The 22,143-nt window shown below is 40.5% G+C and overlaps 1 protein-coding gene across 6 annotated transcripts in view; it reads left to right on the forward strand.

The window, feature by feature from the left end:
- DROSHA (drosha ribonuclease III) overlaps positions 1 to 21,446 on the forward strand; it is a 119,847-nt gene extending 98,401 nt beyond the window's left edge. For all 6 annotated transcript variants that reach the window (XM_025867440.2, XM_025867442.2, XM_025867443.2 and 3 more), the window contains 8 exons: positions 1,114 to 1,271; positions 2,318 to 2,423; positions 12,793 to 12,934; positions 14,409 to 14,491; positions 14,583 to 14,686; positions 16,761 to 16,853; positions 17,684 to 17,730; positions 21,035 to 21,446. In XM_025867440.2, coding sequence (XP_025723225.1) covers positions 1,114 to 1,271; positions 2,318 to 2,423; positions 12,793 to 12,934; positions 14,409 to 14,491; positions 14,583 to 14,686; positions 16,761 to 16,853; positions 17,684 to 17,730; positions 21,035 to 21,165 — 864 coding nt within the window. In that variant the 3' untranslated portion in view covers positions 21,166 to 21,446. The remainder of the gene's footprint in view (positions 1 to 1,113; positions 1,272 to 2,317; positions 2,424 to 12,792; positions 12,935 to 14,408; positions 14,492 to 14,582; positions 14,687 to 16,760; positions 16,854 to 17,683; positions 17,731 to 21,034) is intronic.
- The last annotated feature ends 697 nt before the right edge of the window (positions 21,447 to 22,143 follow it).

A 22,143-nucleotide genomic window follows, 5' to 3' on the forward strand; every position in this document is an offset into this window, starting at 1 on the left:
ATTGCTAAATTGTAACCCAATTTAGATCTTGGAAATTGAGGGCTTTGACTCAGATTGCTTAAAACGTATTGTAAATTAAAATTTTAGTACAGTGTGATGACTTTTTACTCAAGATTTTGGTATTTAAAAGATCTGTAGGTGGTGACACTTTTTCCCAGTTGGTTTAAAAACTCTTTGTATTCTTTCCTTTTATTTCTGTTTTCCCTGGAGACATATATGTATACATATATATTCTCATACATATTTTTATATGTGCATGTATGTATACGTACATTATACATATGTAAGAAGCACGAGTGGCTGAACTCTTATGAGAGGCTTTACAGTAATAAATGGCATTAATTCAAAGAACTTTAGAAACATTAGTATGAAATTGTCCAGAGTTGTTGAAAATGTTCACTTTAATTACTCTTCTCGTATTTGCTGTATGCTCTCACTGTTGCATTGAGTTGTTCAAGACTTATTGTTTTGTGGAGCACCTGCCTGGTGGTACAGTAGTCTCCAGTGTAAGCTAAATCCAGCTTTAATCATGTTCATTTGCCAAAATAGGCTGGTCCCTAGAAGACACACAGAGGTCATATTCCCCTAATGGGGTGGTTCTCAAAGGTTAGTCTCCATACCAGCAGCATCTGCCTCTTCCAGGAACTTGTCTGACAGGCAGATTCTCAGTCCTTACTCCAGATATACTGAATCAGAAACCCTGGGAGTAGGGCCCAGCCATTTGGATGTAATAGGCCCTATAAGGGTTCTGATGAATGTGAAAGTTTGAGAACCACTGCATTACTAGATATACGTATTCTCCACCAGCAGTTCTTCACTTTGCCTCTTCCTTGGAGAGTTAGTATAATACGTGGGATTTTCAACTATCTGTGTACAGTACTTGGCCTTGAAACTTGATAGAAGATTGGAAAATATTATTTGAGCCTTCTTTAAATATTAGGTTTGTTTGCCATTCTAAGGGATGAGAAAGAAGCTTCCGTGTTTTATTGGCATTTCAGATATTTCTGCCCATGGGAGAAGGAATTTTACAAAACATTATCCTAGAGTTGATAATTACTCTTGTAACCAAAAACTGCATGTGATTTTTATTTATTTTTTGTTCTTTTCCTGCAGCTACAAGAGCCGAATACTGATCGACAACTTATTGAGACTTCTCCAGTTCTGCAGAAACTTACTGAGTTTGAAGAAGCAATTGGAGTAATTTTTACTCATGTTCGACTTCTGGCAAGAGCATTCACTTTGAGAACTGTGGGATTTAACCATCTGACCCTGTAAGTTAGATTTAACCATGCAATCCCAGTGTGACCATTTAGACAGGCAGTCCCGAACTTTTGCTGCGTGCCTTTCAAAGGAATTGGGATTTCAAACATATTTCTAGGAAAGTCACATCATGAGATGGGTGAGTAGCCAGACACTGGTGTGGATCAGGGGCTAGGTTCCAATCCAGTATTTTTGGTTTCATTGTCATGCATCTTATTTCTTCATAAAGTGTAAGAGAAGCATGAAGGAAGTAAAAATTTTATCTGTAAAGGAACAGATATTAAGTATTTTAGGCTTTACAGGCCATGTGGTCTCTGTTGCAGTGATTCGACTCTGCTCTAGTAGCCTAAAAGCAGCCACAGAGAAAATGTAAATGAATGGGCATGGCTCTGTCCCAGTTAAAGTTGCAAAAACAGACCGTGGGCTGAAATTGGCTCTCCATCCTAGCTCTAGATGAATGATTTGGAGATGAGCTAATATAATAATTAGGAAAATAACCAAAATGTTATTTCTTTGCCTGTTGTTCTTTATTTAGTTCTTGGCTTCTCTCCTCCAAATCAAATATTCACAGCTCTCTTTAAAGTGTAGAGATTTAAGATTCTTGTCAGTTTTTTTTTTTTTTTTTTTTTTTTTAGTGTCCTTAAACTGGATTCCAGATTTGAATGATAGAGTGTATATTTCAATAAAGAAGTAAAGATTTAACAAAGAAAATTCCTGGACCATTTTGCTTTGTTTTCTCTGTGTGAGAGTGTTATCTATACTTTATGTTTCAACTGATACTCCTTAACTTCTGACCAGGCACTATTTATCAGTCTTCCTTTACCAGTTACTTAATCCTTAGATAGTGGTCCCTGTACTCTTCTTCGAAACTCAATCTGTATTGACTCAGGTCTCTTCTCAGTTGAGGGGCCTTAGGGGATTGTATTTAGTTTTGTGTTTTAAAGCAAGGTGAACACATTGCCTTCTAAAACCGTGCCTTTTTAAAAATTCTGCTTCTTTTTTTTTTTTAATATACAAATGCTTATTGATCTCTTTGCATTGATGTTGTTTTTTCCAGAGGCCACAATCAGAGGATGGAATTCCTAGGTGACTCCATAATGCAACTGGTAGCCACCGAGTACTTATTTATTCATTTCCCAGATCATCATGAAGGACACTTAACTGTGAGTTTGTGTTAAATCATTCCTTCCGGTAAGATTGCTATATAATAGAGTGAAGATTAGAGTAGCTAAATATATATTTATGTAATTAATTACTTAGTTCTTGACTTTAGCATATCATATGGTTTTGTTCATTTCATTATGCAAATTGTATACAAAGCAGTATATGAGAATAACTTGTTTTATGAACTCCCTTCATTTAATGATTACATACTCTGTGCAAGACATCGACTTGAGCTAGGTTTCATGGGAAGAGCAAATATTAGTTGACACCTATCCATAAGGAGTTTAAAAAACTATTAGCAGAAATGAAAAATGTAAGTAAATAGCTACAAATACTCTCTCTCTATGTATATATATACATATATATAGTATGTATGTGTATGTGTTATGTGTGCATGCATACAATACATGTACACTGTGAAAAGTAGTAAGTAATTGTAACTAAGTACAGGAGAGAACCATGTGAAATATTATGAAGAGGCATAGGTAAACTGATGCACTTGTGCTGTTTAGAAAAAGATAAGATTTCTTTTAGCTGTGGATTTCCAAGAAGGCTTCATGGATATGATGATGTTTGAGCCTTTAAAGGTGAGTAGGATTTGGCCACTAGGATTAATGGGAAGAAATTTCTATGCAAAGATATGCCACACATTGGGCCTGCTGAAACAAAGGCATAACATGAAAAACCAGAAGATAGAGAGACAGTAGGAAATCAGTTTGGCTGGATCCAGGGCAGAGTTGAAAGGGACTTAGAAAGACAAGGTTTGATTTATGAACAAAGTGAAATAGTCCCCATTTCTCTCACTTTTGTTTCATTTTATAAGATTGTATTGAGCTTTTCTATTTGTTGCATACTGTTTGTACTCTGAAACTGATCAATAATATAGCCAGAATGGTGAACAAAGCATATCTGGAAGCCAGTCATGATGATCTCTCAAGGCCTAAGAATAACCTTTGAGAAGACCCTCTAGAGTTGGGCATTGAGAAAGCAAATACTTTCTGGGCCAAGAAAAATGGTAGTGTGCTCTAAGATATTTTGTTAGTGCAGCCTTCCTTTTGTATTATACTTGAAGCAAATAATAAGTCTTTCACACTTTGCATCTCCACGATTTTTATGCATAGTTTTACTTTGAATAGAATTGGATCTTACCTCTGCATCTGTGAACCCTGGAAATAGTTTATGTGAGACACAAATATTGGAATTAAGGAGAATATGGTGACTTGACCATGTTTAGATGTAATTTTTCAGTGAAATTTCTAAGCCTAACAAAATGTGATTCTTTTATTCGCTCACTCAATGAGTATTGTGTTCTTACCATGCCCCATACTATTATATGGGAAATCAGTAATACTATTCTTTTAAATTTAAAGTTAACAGTTTGATTACCATTTAAAGTTAACTATTTTTGGATGGACCGGGGAGTATTTCCTCTTGAATTAATATTAAATTCTTAAGAACATAGGAGTATTTACCAAAAATAAACTAGTGTCTAGTATCTTGCTGTGTGTTAGGGAATCAATAAATGCTTGTTCAGTATCTTCCACTAGGGAATAGATTTCATCGCTGTCAGAGTATCTGGTTGGTCTGAGAAATGGCCAAACCAAGCCAAGTGGCTTGAAAGAGTAATTCATTTTTTTGGCCATATAGAGGCCACTGGTGAAAATGTGTGACTAAATACACACATTTACCCCTGTATTCCTGCAAAACTAATTGTGAACTCTAGGATTTTGTAGATGTGGAACGTTCTAGATCAACAAGTTTACTGCTTCCCATCTTGGTCTAGATAAAGGGAAAACCAGGACTATGCTAAAGATTCTAGTTTTGTGTTCTTTCCAAAACTGCTTCAGTGCCATAGCTGTAGTTTGATCCAAAATGTATTTATCAGCCTTGTTGTCTTAAAATTAGAGAATTTTTGAATAGCTTATTAGAAAGATGGTAAATGACAAAATTACGATATGATGGTTTTATTAACTATATTCACAGAAAGCTTTGGTAGAAATCAATAGGACTGACAGATCTGCTGGTAAAACAAAGATGATCTGTCATCCACTGAGTACATATTTTAAAAGCTATGAACTCTTGTCGGTGCTGGCATGGTTGCTCCCTCCCTCCTTCTTGAAACACTGTCCTTCATTGGCTGCTGTCAGCTTCTATCAGCTTCTGTCAGTTTCTGTCAGCTTCTGTCACGTGTCTGAAAGGCTCCCCTCTAGGCCCTTGTCTCTTGTCATGAGAGCCCCTCCTCGGCAGTCTTTTCCACGTACACACTGTTGGTTTTACTCTAGCCACAGGGACGTCCACACGGACCTCTTCAGTCCCATTTCTTCCTGAGCTCCAGTAAGTAGCTGCCCCCTCGGCATCTCCCCATGGCCAAGACCGAACCTAGAGTCTTCCAGCAGCCGCTTCTCTCCCAGCGTTCCCTGAGTAATTGAGTGGCAGTGGTGCGGCCGCCGTCCTGTGTTGCAGGTCAGAAACCCAGGAGTCATCTTTGATTCCTCCCTCCACCCACGGCCCTATATTCTAGACTATTCACATGTCCTGACATTGTTACTTCTTGAGTAAACACCTCGTTTTCATCACCTAAATCCTCTCAACCAGCCTGGGTCACCTGGACCGCTGTAGTAGCTTCTGCGTCTCCGGTTACAGGAATATGCTTGAGAAACAAACCCCGTTAGAAGGGGTGGCGTTTATTAATTTGCACAGGATACGATCTTCAGGTTGTGTTTGTACCAAGCACTAGGCAACTCAGCGTTTTCTGATTTCCCCGAGCTGTATGCTACTGTTTGCAAAACTGGCCTGTGCAGTTCTGTACTCTCCTGCAGTGGACAGTGTCCGGGCAGAGACCCTCCGGTCGGCCCGGGTTTCAGGCCTGTTGACTGGGTCGTAGCTTCCTAACCAGTCTTCCTCTGTTCACTCCTCCCTGATCCGACGATGCATTTTCATGGGGCGGCTGGGGGTGTGTTTTCACAGCAGAGCTTCTGTGACCGTACTCGCCCTTCATCTTCAGTCCACTCTGGTTATTCCTCTCATCTCCCCAACCACTAAGTATTGGAGCACCCCCGTTCTCAGACCTCTTCTCTTTTCTCTTGACCTCCTTTCTGGGAGTGATCTCATGGCTCTGAGGACTTCTACACACCACTTCCTCATGCGTGTCTTCCGCCTGTACTTCTTGCCCTGACTCCAGACTCGTGTCTTTATATGTCCAGATACACTTGAATACCCAGGTAGAGGATATACTGGAATCCCTGGTTGGATTTCTGCTAGGCATCTCCAACCTAACACGGCCAAAACAAAACCTGCTTTTCTCTAGGCGTTCTCCATATCAGCAAGGATCTTTTCATTCTTATGGTTGCTCAGGCTGAAAACCTTAAAGTCATCCTTAACTGTCCTCTTTGCTTCATGTTATAGTGTTAGCTGCTAGCATATCCTAGTGATTATGCCTTAAAAATCTGTCCAGAACGTGACTACTTTTCACAAGCTCCACTGTTACTCCCCTGGTCCAGGCTACTATTATCTTTTCCCTGAATTACAGCCATAGCCTCCCAACTGCTCCATACCACCCCACGTGCCTGCCGCCCCCCCCCCCCCCCCCCAGCCCTCAGTCTTGTTAAGCACATCATCTAGAGGGACTCTTTTTAAAGGGAAGTCAGATTACAACCCTCCTTTGTGAAAAACCTCCCAAAGATTCCGTCTCAAGGATAACAGTGTTGTTGCCTCCTAGACCCTATGACCTGCCTCCCTGACACTGTCTTTGTCTCCTAGGCTCTTTGCATTGGATCCTGTGCCATTCCGGTAGGACACTAAGCAAGCCTTTGCCTCGGGGCCTTTGCACATGCTGTGGCCAAAATCTTTGTCTCCCTCAGGTCTGGGTTCAAATGCTGTCTTATCAGTGAGGCCTTTAACTTACCTGCTTAAATTGTGACATCTTCCCCTTGTCCCTGGTCCCCTCCCCCAGAGGGGAACCTCATTTCCATTTTCTCCTGAGCACGTACTATGTATTTTACTTGTTTACTGTCAGTTTTCTCTCATCAGAGTGTAAATTCCTTGAGGGCAAGAGTTTTTGTCTGTTTTCTTCATTCCTGGTGCCCTGGGTCCTTGGCATTCCTGGCGTATCAGTGCTCAGCAGATATGCTGAATAATGATTGTTCTGTCCCAGTCCAGCTCTTTGTTTATTCTTTGGATAGTGACTAAAGAAGAGGAAGGTCTGGCCCGGTCTGGCCTGCCCACCTGCCCACCTCGTGCAGTATGCTCTTCTTTTCGTTGTGCCCCTCTATACTGCCCTGTTGCATGTTTCCCCAAGCCCCCTTCGGCCACCAGGCTTTACATGTGCTCTTCTTGTTCCTGGACAACATTCTGCTTCCAACCCTTACTCTCATCTGCCTGGTCCCTCCTACTCTTGCATTAGACATCAGTTCTGGCTTGACTTCTGGAAGCAAGGAGAAACTTTTCAGATCCTCCCCGCCCCCCCCACCACCCCACTGCCCAAAATTCCACGTTCCTTTATTTCCTGGTACTCACTTATTTCAGTTTGCCTGACCCACTAACCTAGAAGTTCTGTGAGAGCGTGTTTTTATTTATCACTCTGTGCCCAGCCATATGGTAGGCTTTCAATACATATTTTATAAATAAATAAAAGAAAGAGTTTTGCCGGCATTAAGTTGTATAGAAAGGGAAGTAGAAGTGGCATTGGAGGGAAGTGCCATGTTGTTTTACGTATGAAGAAGGAGGCTGAAAACTTATTTATGAATGTTTCAAGATTAAAATTAATTGAAAATTTGTGGAGGATTACTTACTAAGTTGCATTTGTATGGGAGCGTGGCCAATTATTCATTATTGTGATTAAAGAACACACAACTACATTAATTCACACTGGGAGGCATTAGTTAGCTTTGAGCCCTTTGTGCACTTGTTTTACAGAGAACAGGACAGTTGAACAAATGAAATCATGGATTTGAAGTTTTGAACGCTAATAGGGAAAAACGTAGTGTTGTATGAGTTGGATATTCAGAAAGGCCTGCTTGGGAAGGAATATCAGGCATAGATAATTGTTCTAGGATGACTGAGGTTGATTTTGTAGACTGAAGTACTTGATTTTTAGGGTAGAACCTAGAACCTACCCAGTAGGGATTAGGTAAGTAGTGAGAGGGTCCCAAAGAGCACTAGCTCAGACCAGGATGCCTGTCTTGTCACACTTGCAAATTTTAACACCTGCATATCGTTCTTTCCTCTGTATCATTCCTCCTTCTTAGCCTTTACCGTGTGCTACAGAGCTAAAAATAGTTGTTAATCCTATGCCTCTACTATGTGTAACACGCTGTGCCCACCTGTGTGTGCATCAGTGAGATGAACTTGCAGAAATATTTGTTTATAGAGGAATGATTTGGAATAAGGAGAAAGCAGGGATTACAAATAAAAAGTTTGAGAACCAGTGATCTAATCCCTCCCTGCTGCCTCCAGACAGCACTAAACATAAATCATTTAGACAAACGCATATCTCATCTACAAGATCTCTTTGAGAGGATAGGTTCCACAGCCTCCTGTTTGAGAATTTCTCAGTCACTGACATAATTTGGCTCTTTGTATCCGATCTGCATCCCACCTGCCAGCATTTGTGCACCTTTTCTTTAGTTAGCACAGGAAACGGAGACCATCTGGTTACCACTCTTGGTATAACAGGCCTGTGTGGCACATCGCTGTCACTCTTAATACGATATTCTGCTTTCACCCCATGCTCTCATATTAAAGCCCTTAAAATAATAAATCACAGTCTACTTACTTTACACTAGGTGGCCCTCTTTGGTTGCTCACGTCCTGCAGCTGTGGCTTCCTCTTTGGAATCAAGAGTGAATAGAGAAGTTGAAGGAAGAATGCCAATATGTTTCTTTGTTTGTTTTAAACCAATAAACCTTTTTCCTATTAAAATTTAAGTTTAGTCATGAGAGACTGCTGTGCCAAGATAGTAGAAAACACCCTGGATTCTCAAAGTCAGAATTGGAGATGTGTGACACTTATATTTGTCCTGCCATTGCATCAGGGACTCTGCCATCTTTTTCTCAGCTTCACGGAGAGTCCTGACTACAGCTTTCTGCATTTTTTCTGGTGATTTCAAGTATAATTTTGTCTTTGAAGGGTGGGGAGGGTTAAAGAAAAAGTTGTGAAGGGCAGCCTAGCCCTTGGTAAAATGGAAAACTTTGAAGACAGTACATGGACTGGTATCTAGACCATCTGTGTTGAAGAAAAATCCAGACGAATTCCTAGAACTTCCTATAACCCTTTTCTTGTAACCAGAGAGTGAGCTCATCTTGCCTAATAATGATGATGCCACTGCGGGGAAGAATAGCAACTAACATTTCATGTGTGTTGATGATGTGTCAGGCATTGCAGCGTAATACATTACAACCCCATGAAGTAGGTACCTCTTGCTCCATTTTATAGATGAGGAAACTGAACCTCAGAGAGATTTAGTAACTTACCCAGGAAGTGGTAGGGCCACAATTTGAACCCAGGAAGCTTGGTGCCAAATCTCTTGCCTTTCACTACCACATCTAACACAAGGCTTTGTTTGCAAAACAGTCTAATAACTATCTCAAGCTCAATTGGATACTTAATACTCATTTTCTAGAATTCTACTTAAAAAGCGGATATTTCCTCTTTGTAAAATAATAATTGATAGCATCAATGTCTGCAGGTTTTCCAACCATATAGGTCTTGCCCCATTCAAATCCATCCATCAAAATGATCTTTCTAAAATCAAAAAATTACCTTGCCACTGCTCCCAGTTGACACTTTTTGGAATTCCTTCTCCCCTACAGGAAAGCACAGACTTCTTTACATGACCTGCAAGACTCTGCCCAGAGACCAGCCAGCCTTGCCTGCATCAGCTCCCACTGACTCTGCTCTGACCTGTCTTCCAGTCCCCCCGCAGTGATTACCTTGCTGTGTCATGGCCCCTTGTTTTGCCAAATCTGTTCCTTCTTCCTGGAAAACCCTTTCCCATTATCTTAGTCTGTTCAGGCTGCCAGAACAAAATACCACAGACTAGGTGGCTTAGGAACGATAGAAATATATTGCTCACAGTTCTGGAGGCTGGAAGTCCCAGGATCAGAGTGCCAGTCTGGTTGGGTTCTGGTGAGAGCCCGAGGTCACAGACTTCTCATTGTACCTTCACAGGGTGGAAGGGGCTAGAGCTCTCTCTCAGGCCTCTTATAAGGGCATTGATCCCACTCTTGAGGGCTCCACCCTCACGACCTAATCACTCCAAAGGCCCCACCTCCTAATGCCATCATCTTTAGGGGTGAGGATTTCAACATACAAATTTGGTGGCAGCGGGGTGGCGGGGGGCACACAAACACTCAGACTGTAGCACCCAACCTTCTGGCAGACTCTTTTTTTTTTCAGTTCTGACTCTATGTTCATCAGAAGACACCTACATGAATTTTTTTTTAATGCATATGTCCAAGTTATATCCCCAGGAATACTAATGCCTTGGTTCTTGTAAGAGGCCTGAGCACCAACATCCAGAAGCACCTTATGATTTGGATGTACCAGCCAGGTCAGCGAGCCTCGGAACCGTTTTTCCTCAGGGGTCAGGTTGTCCAGAAGAAGGCTAGGGTAGAAAGGGGCGCCTGCGTGCCCGGCCGTGTCCTCCATGCCATCACGGCAGCTACCACAGTGCGTCACAATGGCCGCTTTGTGTGGCTTCCTTTGGAGATTAGCAGCCATGGGCTGTCGATCGTCTTGGGGTCTGTCCGCTGTCAGCACGGTGCCTGGCGCAGAATTGGGCTCCACAGCCGCTACACTGAACTGCGGTAACTCCACGTGGTTTTCTGCTGTGTGACCCCCTCTTGCTCCCACTTGCTGGCAAACAGCGTGATGCCTTCTGAAGTAGAGTTCAGCAAAGGCTGAGGGTGGAAGCTGTCATTTAAAGGACTGCCATTCGGACTCTCTTGTTTAGGTAAAGAGCAAGGTCTTCTTTTCAATTCATCTTCTCAATTTAAATGGACTCTATAAATATGGATGATTTATGGCTTCCTTCTTACCCCCCTGGGTTTTGGTTCAGGCTCTGAGTTTTGGCAAGGACTTCAAGGTCACTTTCTGCTGGTCACCCTGCGGATTCAAGACCTGTCGGGGTGGATCTTAAATAAAACTGGAAGCATTTGTTTGCATCCTCAGTGCTTTCCTCCTCCTCTGTCCATCACCATTACCGTGTAATACTAACAAAAGAGCCCTGATGCTGGAAGGCAGCCGCGAGGGCCTGGTAACCTGTGGTGTATGGTGTGTTGTGTGGGCTCATGGAGTGTACTTCCAGCTTGTTGATTTTGAGGCATGGCATCCCCATGTAGGCAGCCTGAATTGGAGTTCTGTCTTCTCACCGAAGCTCGCTCTCAGAGAGAGCCCAACTTGCTCAGCATAACCATATTCTCAAAATAGCCCTCCCATTCCCCGCCCCGGCCTCCACTTTGAGAACTGCCTCCCCCCGTCTCCCCATTGGGAATCCAAATGAAAAAAGATCTCTCCCTCCCAGCTTAGTTACTGTAATTACAGGATACTAGGCTGATAAGCTCCTATTGGTTGGGTCTTCTGTTAACGTTATATGGTAGGCCTTTTTAATTTTGAGCTTTTCTGTGGATATTAATTTTAATGCAACATTTACTATATTGAGAAAAAAGATAGAGTTGGGGGAAATAGGAGGAGGAAGAGAGCAGAGACAAGCAAAGAATAATAGTCTTAACTCAACAGCAAGCATGGCTTATGAAGATCAAGTTGTATTTCTGCTTCATGCATCACTGTCAGACAAATTAAGAACATACTGTTTCTTATTTATCTATTGTCAAGGATGCAATCTCAGGCATTGAGAATAAATCTTGATTTTCATAAGCTCGGTTGACACTGGAGCCACAGAGCATAAAACTTGCATCTAATAAACAAAGTGCAGTGTGGAACGGCAGGAGGTCTGACACCAGCGCAGCCCACAGCTGCTTCCTGCTCCATGGCCCTGGTGTCAGGGCTGTTCTTTAGCAGGAAGGGATTGTTGTAGGAGACCAAGAATTTGTTAGAGCTGTTGTAAGAAAAGTTCTAGTTTTAGGTATGTTATTCCCCGAAATCTTAGGCTTGGTCCATCTTGGCATCTGTCTGCTTCCCCTAGCCTTCCTCCTCACTCCTCTAGTCAGTGGTTCCTGAGTACCACGTTCCTAAACCATGCTTGCTGGACAGGCACCTCTGCGATGGGTTTGTTGTATAATTTTCATGCACTGTGTAATGTTACTACTTAGGATGGTGCTTGGAGGACTCTTTGCTGACTGAAATTTCTACTAGAAATTTTTGTTTTGAATTCTTGAAGTTGAAATATGAAAATTACATTTTAATTTGATTAGAGGTGAAGAGTCCCAATCTGATAAACTATACTTCAGGATATATAGTATCCGTCTTTAAAGTAATAAAAGTAAAAATATAAATAAATAATTCAAATATTTTAAATAATGTTTACTAAAACATTACTTCCCCAAATCCTATAATATCAAAATTAGCATCAGTGCTGTGAAACTTGAAATTTAGACTTGTTAATAATGCTCCTTTAAAACTAATGTACAGTGACAGAAAGCAGGTCGAGTTTGCCTGGTGGGTGGTGCATCAGATTGATTGATTGCAAAGGGGCACATGGAACTATTTGGGGGCAAAAGAAATGTAGAAAGTTGTCAAAACTCATTTAACTACACTTGAAATGGGTGCATTTTATTGTCTGTAACTTATACCACAGTACGGTTGATTTTTAAAAATGTTAATGCTCCTTACACTTAGTAGCATTATAGTTAGTGGAAACTATGATCTTTAATTATAGTATAGTACCCTCCCCCCAACATGGCTCATTGCTACTAAACAACTAAATAAACTATTTAAATAACAGGTAAAATCCAGGAGCAGAGTAAGTTATTAAGGAGAAGCTAGAAGCATATGGAGTTTGTCACAGCAGCCTGTGTGTAGTGGTTGAGGACTTAAACCATTGCTTACCTTGGTGTTCCAGTTAGTAATGTGGTCTCAGTCTGTTTGGGCCCAACAGTGGAGTGGGAGAGATCACAGTGAAATGGTTTCTTCCTTCCTTCCTTCCTTCCTTCCTTCCTTCCTTCCTTCCTTCCTTTCTTTTTTTCTTAAGATTTTATTTATTTGAGAGAGAGAGACAAAGATAGTGACAGCACAAGTAGGGGGAGTGGGAGAGGGAGAAGCAGGCTCCCCACTGAGCAGGGAGCCCAACGCAGAGCTCAGCCCCAGGACCCTGGGATCATGACCTGAGCCGAAGGCAGATGCTTAACCTACTGAGCCACCCAGGCGCCTGGTGAAATGGTTTCTAAACATGCCTCAATTCCTTCTGGCCAGTTGTTGCGAAGCTCTTTGGTGAATAACAGAACTCAAGCCAAGGTAGCGGAGGAGCTGGGCATGCAGGAGTATGCCATCACGAACGACAAGACCAAGAGACCGGTGGCTCTTAGGACCAAGACCTTGGCAGACCTTTTGGAATGTGAGTCTTAGGAGTAGAGCTTTTCTCTTAACCTGCAGATTCAGAATGTAAATCAAATGCACCCACATTTATCTTACTTCTCATTATTATGTTGTAAGTAAAGAAACCTTTTCTATTTTAATTTTTATTTATGCTTTTCTCTAAAGTTTTTTAGAAGGAGAGTATTTTGGCATTAAGACATGCGAATAATGAATTTTATATTCAGTCTGTGTTCAGTGGTATCACCCGCCCCCATCCCTGCTTCTACACCCCTCCATCGTAATGCTCAACCATCACATCCTTTGTAGGAAACAGTAGCAGAATATGAAGATTGGTAAGAGTGACTCATAGCTTTTCTTGCCACCTAGCAGCCTTTATACAGGGGCATAGAAGAAAGAAGGCTAGTTTATTTGCTAAATACTAAAACTATTATCTGTTGTTTTGAATGAGCTCAAAGCTCTACGGACAAATGTTGTCATCTTTGGCAATTTCTGATATGGTCTGGAAGCATTAAAAATAATCCTATTATGGCTAACTAAAGGATTATATGCATAATTTTATTGTTTTTGATACTACTTTAAAATAAGTGGACCATTCACTGGGCTTTGGAACTTTTAAAAAAATATTATGGTATTTTTGACAGTTGGAATTATATACAAATATTAAAGTCTACCATGCAAAACCAGCTCATTTACAAAATGCAAAGGCAGTCTGGCTAAGGAACTTAAAGGAACCTCTTTTTCAATTAAGAAAAGTAACTTAAAGATTAAAATTACAGCAAAGTTGAGTAATCAGTTTCACTGGCAGGTTTTTTGGGGTTTTGTTTTGTTTTTTAAGCTCAGTAAAAGCTATTTTTATTACCTTCTTTTAAAAACTCACCATTTGTTTCCTTGGTTAAAGTGCCTTTTAATGAAGTCATCTTTCGGGTCACCATTTCTTAATGCAAAGTTTGATATATTGTTATGTTGTCATTAAGCCCAGTATTAAATTTTTCTCTGTTGGGCAGATTGACTCTACGAAATTCTGTACGTGAAATGTAACATAGACCCTTGTAGATGGCTAGTCTTCTCAAGATTGGTGTGGAGAATGGCAGGCCGCAAGAATGTGCTCATTCCACTGTCCTATCTGATCTTCAGGTTTTCTTCTGACTTGTTGTTAATGTGGTTGTATTCCCACATATCATTCTCTTCCTGCTGTACAATAAATTGCATTTTGTGTACCATTTAACTATTTATTTAGCTTTTAGCCGAACGTAGTTTGGTCTTTATACTCTTTTGATTTTTGCATTTTAATCACACATCTGTACTGTTGCCTCTAATGTTAGTGAGGAAGGGAAATTCTTGTTTGAAGAAAAAAGATAGGACAATTTTAAAAAATAAAGAGGGCCTGGGAGTTGGAAACCTCTTTACAGTGTTCCTTAAACGTCTGATCTCTTACTCTTCCTGGGAAATGGCAATGCACTGTGGCTTTATTTTTTAAATGTTCTGTTTTTCAGCATTTATTGCAGCGCTGTACATTGATAAGGATTTGGAATATGTTCACACTTTCATGAATGTTTGCTTCTTCCCACGATTAAAAGTACGCTCATATAAAATTTACATTGGTCATATACTTGATGCTTGGTGATTCCAGGACCCATTACTAAATATTTCTTGGGGACTTGCTACAGGAGTTTATTTTGAATCAGGATTGGAATGACCCCAAGTCCCAGCTTCAGCAGTGTTGCTTGACACTCAGGACCGAAGGGAAGGAGCCCGACATTCCTCTGTACAAGTAAGTACTTGCTCCCGCAGGCGTCGGGTCACTGAGGGGGGAGTCCATGCTCCAGGGGTCTGGAGGAAGGATGAACCATGGGGGGAATCATGACGAGGGGTCTGGATGTGGCCTCCTGGACACCGACTCTGGGCTCAGCATGTAATCTCTTTGGGCATCTCCGTCTTTTCGTTCTAAGTAAGTGGGTCACCTCTGATTATCTGTGCTTTTTATGTTTGTCTTATTTCTCGTAAGCTCCGCTGGGCTGGGCATCTCGATGAGAAGGTTGTGCCTGTTTGTGAGAGTATTTGGGTGTCTCTCTCCACTCCAGTCTGAAGCCTGCTGGCCCTCTGTCCCTGGTGCCAGACAGCTTCATGCCCCCTCAGGCAGCCACTGCAGGAGGCAGGGCGCTTCTTCACTGCCCCAGTGTTACCCACACGTTTGGGGTTTTTCTTCTCAGAGTGTGTATCAGAAACTACGGTGGGCTTTTGAATATGTTTAGTGACAAATCGTTGTCCTTTGAGTGGTAGCCAACATTCATGCCAAAAGAATGCAGGTCACTACTACACACAGAATACCAGTTTTGATGAAAACAGCAGATTTGACTCCGAGGTAGAGTAATTATCTTGAGACTCTCCTTTGTTGATTCAGAAGGTGTTTTCAAAGAGGAATTACAAAAGGAAAGGATTATCAAAATAGGTGGATTGCCTCCCAAGGCATTATCTGGGTATGTGTTTTTAAGGATGTTTAAAATGCTTGTTTACCCCTGCACACCTCTGCACACACGTGGTGGCAAGCACACACATTTGTGTGAGTGTTCCATATGGAATAAAAGCCCCTCTCTGTGGACTTTCTCAAACTTCAAAATGAAAAACACCAGAGTGGCAGCTGGGAATTTTAAATCCTTCTTTATGTGTTTAATAGTCACAACACGTTATAGGTTTTTTCGCTAAGAGAACTGAAGCCAAGAGAAGTTTGAGTCAACCCACAGCAAGCTACTATAAATTGTCCCAAGAAGCTGTCACTGCAAAACAATGTTTCCTTTACTTATTGGGAGAAATCCCCAAATGTTTAGAAATAGGACTTTAATGTGTATCTAATAAGCATAATGAATATCCAAACTGTATTACATGAAAGGCTCAAAGTGTTTCCTCATCAAAGTGGTAATTAAGGTCCAGTAAATGAAATGAGGATGATAAACTTCTGATAGCACAGGCGTGATTACTACCCGAAGTGCTCCCTTCAGGGGGCCGCCGTGTGCTTGCATCCCACGGGGTGTATAGAGCACAACGGAAATGACTCTGCTCCCTTCTCATAAATCCCCCAAATGCAAGTACACGATGAGCTTGTTCTTTTTTATCGAGATGATAGGGTTGTTTTGCATATTTTTTTTCAAGGTTACTGTGTTCGTTCCATTATCTTTGTTGCCTACTTTTAATTTCCCTTTTCCATAAAGTTATCGGTTTTACTGCATGAGAAATCCGCACCATGTAATTAAAATCCAGAGTACCTGGAGTTTTGGTGTTTGGCAGTTGTGTTGTGTACTTGGCGTCACAGCGTACCTTTGAAATGATCTCAGATGTTTCAGAAATTAAATACTTTTTCTGATCTTTTCGATAAGATGCCAGGCATTGGAAAGAATTCATAAAGGACAGAACCATTCAGATGTGGCTTGAGATGTGTTTGCCCAAATACTTATCATTTTTGGATGTGATTAGCACTGAAGAACAATGAATAGACTGAAATGGTTAACTTTTCACTGCTGCAAGTTTGTTAGTTTTAGGATACTTGGAGTATACACACTTTTAAAATTGTTTAAAACACTTTACACTTCTCTGCTAGCCTTCAGATACTACTTATAATGCTTTGGGAAAAATATATATAAAAATCCAGTGTAGAATTTTTAAAATTTCCTACTTTAAAAGCTCTCTCTAGATTTGTCAGCATAGCAAATAAACTTACTCCTTTAATTTTCTTATTATTTTACCTTTTTCTGTCTAAGCGATAAGTACCTGGTTTTTCTTAGAGTTAAGTGTTAGCACTAAGAGTGAAATAGCACCTTACCATAATTAATGTTGCTTTTTTTTCCTCTCAGGACTCTGCAGACTGTAGGACCCTCCCATGCTAGAACCTACACTGTGGCAGTGTACTTCAAGGGAGAAAGAATAGGCTGTGGGAAAGGACCAAGGTATGAGAAGAGAGCCTTTTAATTTCTTCGAATGAACGTCCTGTGTGTCTGGGAAGTCCCTACTTGGTATTTCCAAACTCTGCAGTCTGTCTTTTTAAACTCAGAGTGTAGAATGTTCAAGGGTAATAGCAAAGTGAATCCTAAGCATTAATGTCCCCACCAAGTCCAGCCCCAGACTTGAGATGGGCCTTGGACAGTGGGGATGCCTTTCCATAAAGGGCTTAGGCTTCCTTGAGAAAACCACATTACCTGGTATGCAGGTAAGGGCCATCCAGGATCAGTTACCCAACAGGGTATCCAGTGTTGCTGCAAGCATTTTATAGGATGCGTCATGAGTGACACAGGCATTGGACATTGACTTCTTACCGCTACTCACTTGAGCTTTGTTGGAAATGCTAGCTAACATCTTCTCTCAGGTAAAAAGAATGGTGTATGTTACCCTCTTTCTTTGGATCCTCTAACTTATATCCTAAACTGAGAAGTGACTGGAAGTCTGTCATGCATGTGTTTTTTTTACTCTTTTCTTCTTTAAACTTTATGCTAAGGATGTTCAAACTTAAGAAATCCTTCAGACCTAATATAAATGGAAGGCATTTTATTACAGCATTCAGAATGTCGAACAAATAACATAAATAGTCTTTGTGCAAATAAATGATGTTTCTGCATGGACTTGTGTATATTCCTAACTTGTGTGATTCAGTATGTGACAGAAGTAATCAGATAAAATTTTATGCACCAGACATGAAAATCCACCTGAATAATGTGTGGCCATAGCTTGTGTTTGTGAAAAAAATCTTTAAACAGCAACTTACCTTTATTTTATTTAATAGTATTCAGCAAGCGGAAATGGGAGCAGCAATGGATGCACTGGAAAAATGTAAGCCTATCCCTTTTTCTATAATTATATGTTCATAATGTGAGTTTTATGGAAAGAAAATGGGGAGATATAAAAATGGTAAGTACTGATAAAATGTGATCTTTTTTACTTCATAATTACTCTCCGCATAGAGTGTAGTAGAATATAAGATATGTATAAAATGGGCTAATAATTTTTTTGAAAAGTATTCCCGAATGCTTTTTGATTTTCATTTTCCTTTCCTGCATGGAGTCCCACTCAGCCCAGGTAGCTCGTGTGAATAACCCAGTGTATCTTTTTCTGTGTATTTCTCTATGCTTCTAAAATCACATACAGGTGAAGGTTTTTTCTTTTTAGTTTTTGGCTGTTGTTTTATGAGGATGAGATATTTACGTACTTTTCTGCATCTTTCTGTTGTCGGCCCCCAATTCATTCTTTCTTAATGGCTGCATAGTATTTCATGCTGTGGATTTGCCATATTCTAGTCAGCTTTTTTAGTTTTGGTGGACACTCTTCCTGTTTTTTTTTTTTTTTTTAATCACTGTTGACAGTAAATGTTTATATATTGGTCCTTTTGGTTCTGTGGGATAGAGTCCCAAGAGTGGGATGGCTGGGTGGGAAACACTGGAATTACATAATCGGCCAGGTAGGAAACTGCATAGTCTTTTGTAAGTTGAAGAATTTTTCTTCTGAGGTCTGCTGTGCTGTACAGCAGAGTCTGAGCAAAACACCACAGCGCAAGCCCATTGTGCTCTGCATACTGGCTAACTGTGGGATGGAGCAAAGGGCGAGAAGCTAAAAGTCAGGAGGCCCAGGATTCTCTCCAGGGAAGGCAAGAGGGCAGGAACCAAGTGGAAATCAGCAGACCTGTGGCTTCCTGGGGTGGGAGGAGGGAGGACAAATTGGGGGCAGTAACTGGTATTTCCAGGTTCCTGGGTCCACGGAATCTTCACTGAAAGTTTTAAGTTAACTCTGTTGGGGAATCTTTTCATTCGTTATTTACAAATGCACAAGAACATACTGAAATGAAAGTGAGATTCCATTTTCTACCTGTAAAATTGCAAAGGTTCTCTTTGGGCCCAAAGCTTTTTTTTGTTTGCTTTTTAATGATAAAACAGTCCTGGAGAGATGGCCTGTTTGGAGACTGACCTCCACATACCTACTGGCAGGAGTGAATCGTTTAACCTGCTGGAAGGCAGTTTGGTCTGTATCTGGTCCTTAAAGAAGTCCATATTCTTTGATCCGGAGACTTCATTTCTAGGAATCAAGCCTAAGGAGTTATGAGCTCAAGTTCACATGCCATGATAATAATGACAACTTGATTTATAATAGCCAAAAAATACATAAGCAAATCAAACTGCATGATTAACAGTAGGGAAATGCTTAAATAAATGATACTATAACCCAGGGGTCGGCAAACATCTTCTGTAAAGGACCAGGTAGTAAATATGTTAAGCTTTGAGGCCCATGCAGTCTCTGTGTCAGTTAGTCAACTCTGCTGCCAACGTAGCGGGCAGGAATGAATAGTATGCAGGTGAGTGGGTGTGTCTGTGTTCCAGTAAAACCCTATTTACAAAAACAGGTGGTGGGCAGTAGTTGACCAAGTCTTGCTTTATCCAAATGCTGTAATATATTCCAATCATTACAGCAGTATTTTTGAAGACTAATGATACAGGAGACTACTTACACTAGAATGTTTTAAAAAGTACCCATAAAAACCTACCTATGCTGTTCTCTCCCAAAGTAAGGGTGGGTGTGGGAATGATGGAGTATTCCTATGTTCATATAGTGTATACACATTTATACTGTGTATGTGTGTGTGTGTGTAGCATAACTTCATAGGAAACTATGAGGATACATTCTAAAAGTTTATCAGTGGTTAGATCTGAGTGCTGGGATTTTTTTTAATGCAAACTAGGTTTTAGAATAGAATTTACTGAGGAAGTAGGGTTCATTTTGTAGAAACTTGCTTTATAGCTAGCTGTTTTGGATTTGACTTATTTTTTTAAAAAGTACCTAGAATACTTGAAACCTCTGTTTTATACAATACGTAAGGTCAACTTGATAATCATTGAGGGAATAGGATTTTGTTCCTGTTTTATTTGTACAGATGTCATTATGTATCTCTTCTGTATAAAATCAGTGACTCAGATATACAAGGTCTTTACTGATTCACCGCCTGCCTCTCAGATGCTTTTCCTACCACCCTGTTCCTGTCCCTTCTCTCACCTGGGGGGAGGATGGGACACTATATAAAAAGAAGGGGAATAATTTAGGAATTTGCTATATATTTATATCCACTTTTATTGTGCTTCAGTCTTAACAAAAAACAAACGTGTTCTTCCCCAAACATGCCATGCTCTCTCACATCTCTGAGTCTTCATATTTTTAAATATGAAGTAGGAACTCTTGTATACAACAACCTGGTTAGGGAGGAGAGTGTCCTTTTCCCTCTGTGTTACCGGGTAACTTGGGTGGCTCTCATACACGCATGCATCCCTCTGTGACGTTTGCTGTTGAAGTATGTGCTTGATGACTAAGTGTATAAATGACTCTTGTTATTGTTCCATCCTTGATTTCTTACTCCGTCTCTGTACTTGGTATATGCCACAAATGACAACTGAGTCATAAAATGTTTAGATCTTAACCAGGATTTCCACTGTGTCTAACATTCTTGCACAGGGTCAAATATCAACCTGAATGTAGCTTAAACTATACCATTGAGTGACATGTTTCCTTTAACCAAATAAAAATACTCTACCTGTGTTGCTGTTGCTGACATAGCACTGGGTATCTCATGGTAAACTATAAAAACAGAATGATCAGAAATAATGACTTAACGCTTCTGTCCATCGAATCTTTTTCCTCATTTCAGAAAATTTAATTCTTGGAACTAATGGTGTGATAATACCATTATTTGTTTGGAGTTTTTGGTTTGAGCTTTGCAAAAATACACAAGTCCATCGGACTACATTCTGTATCTCTCCCTGACAATCACTTCTTACTGGGAGAACCCTGTTAAAACACCTACCTACCTGGAACCATTCTGAAACCACACATCTGTGTTTTAACATTCTTATGTGTTTTGGTGCCTTTTAATACTCAAGTTCCCATCAGATAATCGCAATCTAACATCAGGGTGCTGGTGCAGACTACCAGTGGGTTTTTGAATGACAAAAGACTGAGGGAAGACACCGAGCAGTTGTTTGCCTCTTGCCTTAGAACATACAGCTGTTTCTTGTGAATGTGTGTGTGTTTAGTTTGCATCGTTCTTTGCACCAGAGGCTACCCTTTATTGAGTATAAAATGTATCTCCTCGTGTCAGATAACTTTCCCCAGATGGCCCATCAGAAGCGGTTCATTGAACGGAAGTACAGACAAGAGTTAAAAGAAATGAGGTGGGAAAGAGAGCATCAAGAGAAAGAGCCAGATGAGACTGAAGACATAAAGAAATAAAGGAGGGCACGGAAGTGGTGGCGTATTTACTTGCTTAATAACTGTGACTGTTGCCCATCGAGATCTAGCCTAGTTTTCCTACAGACAGTGAATGAAGTGTGCCTGTTGAAATAAAACACAAAGTCACATCGCTATTGTTGTTTTACCGATCTAATATGCTGTTTTTAGCTGGATGGTCTTTATTACAAAGTGTTTGCTTTCTCTTCTATTTAATGGAAAACTTCACTTTGGTGGATGTGCATACTCCCTTTTATTTTGTTCTTTAAACAATAAAATTAAAACATCTTCTATGTGGAATAGATCCTGTTTTTCTATCTGTCTGAGATGGTGACACAAGACTTCAGCTGACAAGTGAAAAATTCACCTCACCAGATATTTGGGCAACACTCTATTAACATCTGTACTTTTGGAAATCTCTGGATTATTAACTAGATTTTTCAGCTTTCATCTGGATGTTTATCGTCTTCTCAACTGCAAACACTGAACTTACCCCTCGCTAAGCAGTGAATCCTTTGAAGAAGGGATCCCTTTAATGTTTAACTGGCTAGTGGGAGTGGGGAAAGACATATTTGAGTCACATACATTCTTTGAATCGTTAGAATAGGGGGAGAAATCATGATTCTAAGCCAGATGACACTTTAAATCAGATACTCTAACCCTGGGGTCAGTGGACGCTTTAAGAAGTTTAAAGACAGACTTGGAAGTCTCAGAACCTCCTGAAATTGTATTTGATGTTATGTGTGTGGGGATGGGCGGGGAAGGTTGGGAGGGGGTGGGGAGCAAGATGAGGAGTCTTCATAGCTTTCATCAGCTTGAAGTGGTCCCTGCAGTAAAGGGCTAACATTACATTAAAAGACATGACATTTTTAAAAAATGTTATTTTAAACTGAATATCACTTGTTTCTTATTAATAAAGGCAAAACCTCTTTTTTAAAAACAAATGTGTTTTCATTCATTATTTTAGCAAATATATAGTGA

The sequence above is a fragment of the Callorhinus ursinus genome, unplaced genomic scaffold (assembly GCF_003265705.2).
Source record: "Callorhinus ursinus isolate GAN/ISIS: 27379988/994484 unplaced genomic scaffold, GSC_fseal_2.0 scaffold3, whole genome shotgun sequence".
Taxonomy (NCBI): domain Eukaryota; kingdom Metazoa; phylum Chordata; class Mammalia; order Carnivora; family Otariidae; genus Callorhinus; species Callorhinus ursinus.